This window comes from Rhinolophus sinicus, chromosome 3 (genome assembly GCF_057876585.1).
Source record: "Rhinolophus sinicus isolate RSI-liver-muscle chromosome 3, RSI-T2T, whole genome shotgun sequence".
NCBI classification, from domain to species: domain Eukaryota; kingdom Metazoa; phylum Chordata; class Mammalia; order Chiroptera; family Rhinolophidae; genus Rhinolophus; species Rhinolophus sinicus.
The window spans coordinates 131,046,840-131,049,404 of NC_142503.1; the positions used below are offsets into that span (position 1 = coordinate 131,046,840).

At 38.3% G+C, this 2,565-nt stretch overlaps 1 protein-coding gene across 1 annotated transcript; it reads right to left on the reverse strand.

Moving 5' to 3' along the window:
• Nucleotides 1-1,058: 1,058 nt before the first annotated feature.
• On the reverse strand, nucleotides 1,059-2,012 carry LOC109458872 (olfactory receptor 4F3/4F16/4F29-like). Its single transcript, XM_019752859.2, has one exon. It carries the CDS (start codon nucleotides 2,010-2,012, stop codon nucleotides 1,059-1,061), a length of 954 nt encoding a protein of 317 aa, XP_019608418.2.
• Between the last annotated feature and the right edge of the window lie 553 nt (nucleotides 2,013-2,565).

The following is a 2,565-nucleotide window of genomic DNA, read 5'->3' on the forward strand; positions in this document are numbered from 1 at the left end:
AAATAGTCGAGAACCATATGACTTCACTCATATGTGAGTCTCAACAAAGGAACAAGATGAACAAGCAAAACTCAGAGCCACAGGTAACAGTTTAGTGGTTACCAGAGAGTAAGGGGGGGGAGGAGGTAGTAGAAGACGATAAGGGGGGTCAAATGTATGGTGATGGAAGAACTGACTCTGGGAGGTGAACATATAATGCAATATATACATGATGTATTATAGAATTATACACTTGAAACCTATGTAGTTTTGTTGACCATTGTCACCCCAATAAATTTTAACTAAAAAAAATACTGAACTTGGGTTTCTCTCTGTTAGAATAATATGAGAAATTTATCTTGATGTAATTATTCTCCTTTTGATTAATGGTAGTAAATATTATTCTTTACCTTCTGTGTAATCTTCTAAATTAGCAGAGATTTCTTTTAGCTTACAAAAATAACTTTTTGTGTCTTATGCTGACTTTATAGTCTCCATTATTTTAAAAATATAGTTAATTGCCTATAAAAGAGCTAAAGAGCCTTCTATTTATTTTAAATATATTTTCACTCTGATTAATAGGTAGCTATGCTACAACCACCCTTGTTCTCTACACTACTGTTACGGGTTGATTTGTGCCAACAAATAAATATGTTCAAATCCTAATGCCTAATGCCTATGAATGTGACCATATTTGGAAATAGGGTGTTTGCAGATATAGCCAATTTAAGATTAAGTTGTACTGAATTAGAATGGATTAGAAGACACTGATCAGCATCCTGATGGCCTTAAAAAAGCCTGCCCTCTTATGTGTTCCTAAAAATTACTTCATATAAATATTATTCCTTAGTAATTTAGGCTCAAGATTACTATAATCTCTGGTTTACAAATGCTTTATATGTAACTCTCTCATTTCAAAATTGAATGTCCCTCCCTTGTGAGTGAGAGACAGAATGGATTCAGTATCAGTGTGTATAATCAAATCAGTGTGTATAATCAAACAAGAGCTTCTCTCTGAGTTTGACCATCAATAATGAACATCATTAATCAATGAGGACTCCTCACAATACAGCCATCACTTAAGAGATCTTCCTGCAATTCACTAGCTGTCCACATACTCTCCTCATTGCCACCTTCATTTCTTGATTCCTGAATGTGTAAATGATCGCATTCAGGAAAGGAGTGAGAACTGCATCAAAGATTGCCAGAAACTTATCCAAGTGTGTGGAGGGAGATGGCCACACATAGACAAATATCAAAGGACCAAAGAACAGGACTACCACAGTGATGTGAGCTGACAGTGTGGACAGAGCCTTGGATGAACCATCTGAAGAGTATTTCTGAACAGTGAGAATGATGATGATATAGGAAATTATCAGTATGAAGAAGGAGCCAACAGAGATGAATCCACTGTTGGCTGTGACCATGAGCTCTAGTCGGTGGGTGTCTGTACAAGCAAGTTTGATGAACCGAGGAAGATCACAGTAAAAGCTGTCCAACACATTAGGACCACAAAAGGGTAAATTTACCACAAAAGCCAGTTGAACCATAGAGTGAATGAGGCCAGTCATCCAGGCAGCCACTAAAAAGAAGATGCACATTCTTGGGCTCATGATGGTCAGGTAGTGGAGAGGCTTACATATGGCAACATATCTATCAAAGGCCATGGAGATAAGCAGCACCACCTCCACACCACCAATAACATGGATAAAGAAGATTTGAGTGATGCAACCCCTAAAGGAGATGACTTTACGCTTTCTGAAAAGGTCATAAATCATCTTGGGGGAAGTGACAGAAGAAACTCCCAGGTCAATGAAGGAGAGATTGGCCAACAAAAAGTACATGGGGGAGTGTAAGTGAGGGTCAGAAGTCACCGTGAGCATAATGAGGGAGTTTCCCATTATGCTTGCCACATAAAATGTAGAGGAGACCACAAAGAGGAGAAATTGGATCTCCCAGGAATCAGTGAGTCCCAGGAACACAAACTCTGTCACTGCAGAGTGATTCGCTCCATCCATTGGCCTTGTCAACATTGCAACCTGAGAATGTAAATTATAATAATTATGTAATAAGTTAGGAGAGAGATCAAAGTTATGAAAGTCTTTCTCTAAACTGACCTGATATGCTCAGGGCCTCTGAAATGTTGTCACAGAGAAATTGGTAGCTTTCATATGGAGCTGTTCTCTACCACAAAGTTGTCTCTGCATTTAATACCCTCTGTTTCTTCCCAGAGTTCATCCCATGATATTACTCATGAGATACAAGATGTCAACATGAGTAACAGGAACTCAACTTCAAAGCTTTTGGTTTTTGCTTCAAAACAAATATCTGGCCCCAGTTACATAGAGCTAATCACTACTGCAATCCTTGCAAGCCTATAAACCTTCATCTGATGGACAGACACTTCTCCTCCCCAGTCCCCACCGCTGACGGTGTATTCATTTTAACTATTACTTAAATGTTTACCACATCTATGAAGTCTTGCTTTATTATTATAGTATTTATTGTTACTGGGATAACCACCAGGTTTTCTCTGCATTTAATACCCATCTACTTCCTCCCAGAGTAGATACTATGATGTTTTTC

Coding starts and splice junctions, on each gene's coding strand:
- LOC109458872 (XM_019752859.2), bottom strand. CDS start 2,012: ATGTTGACAAGGCCAATGGATGGAGCGAATCACTCTGCAGTGACAGAG.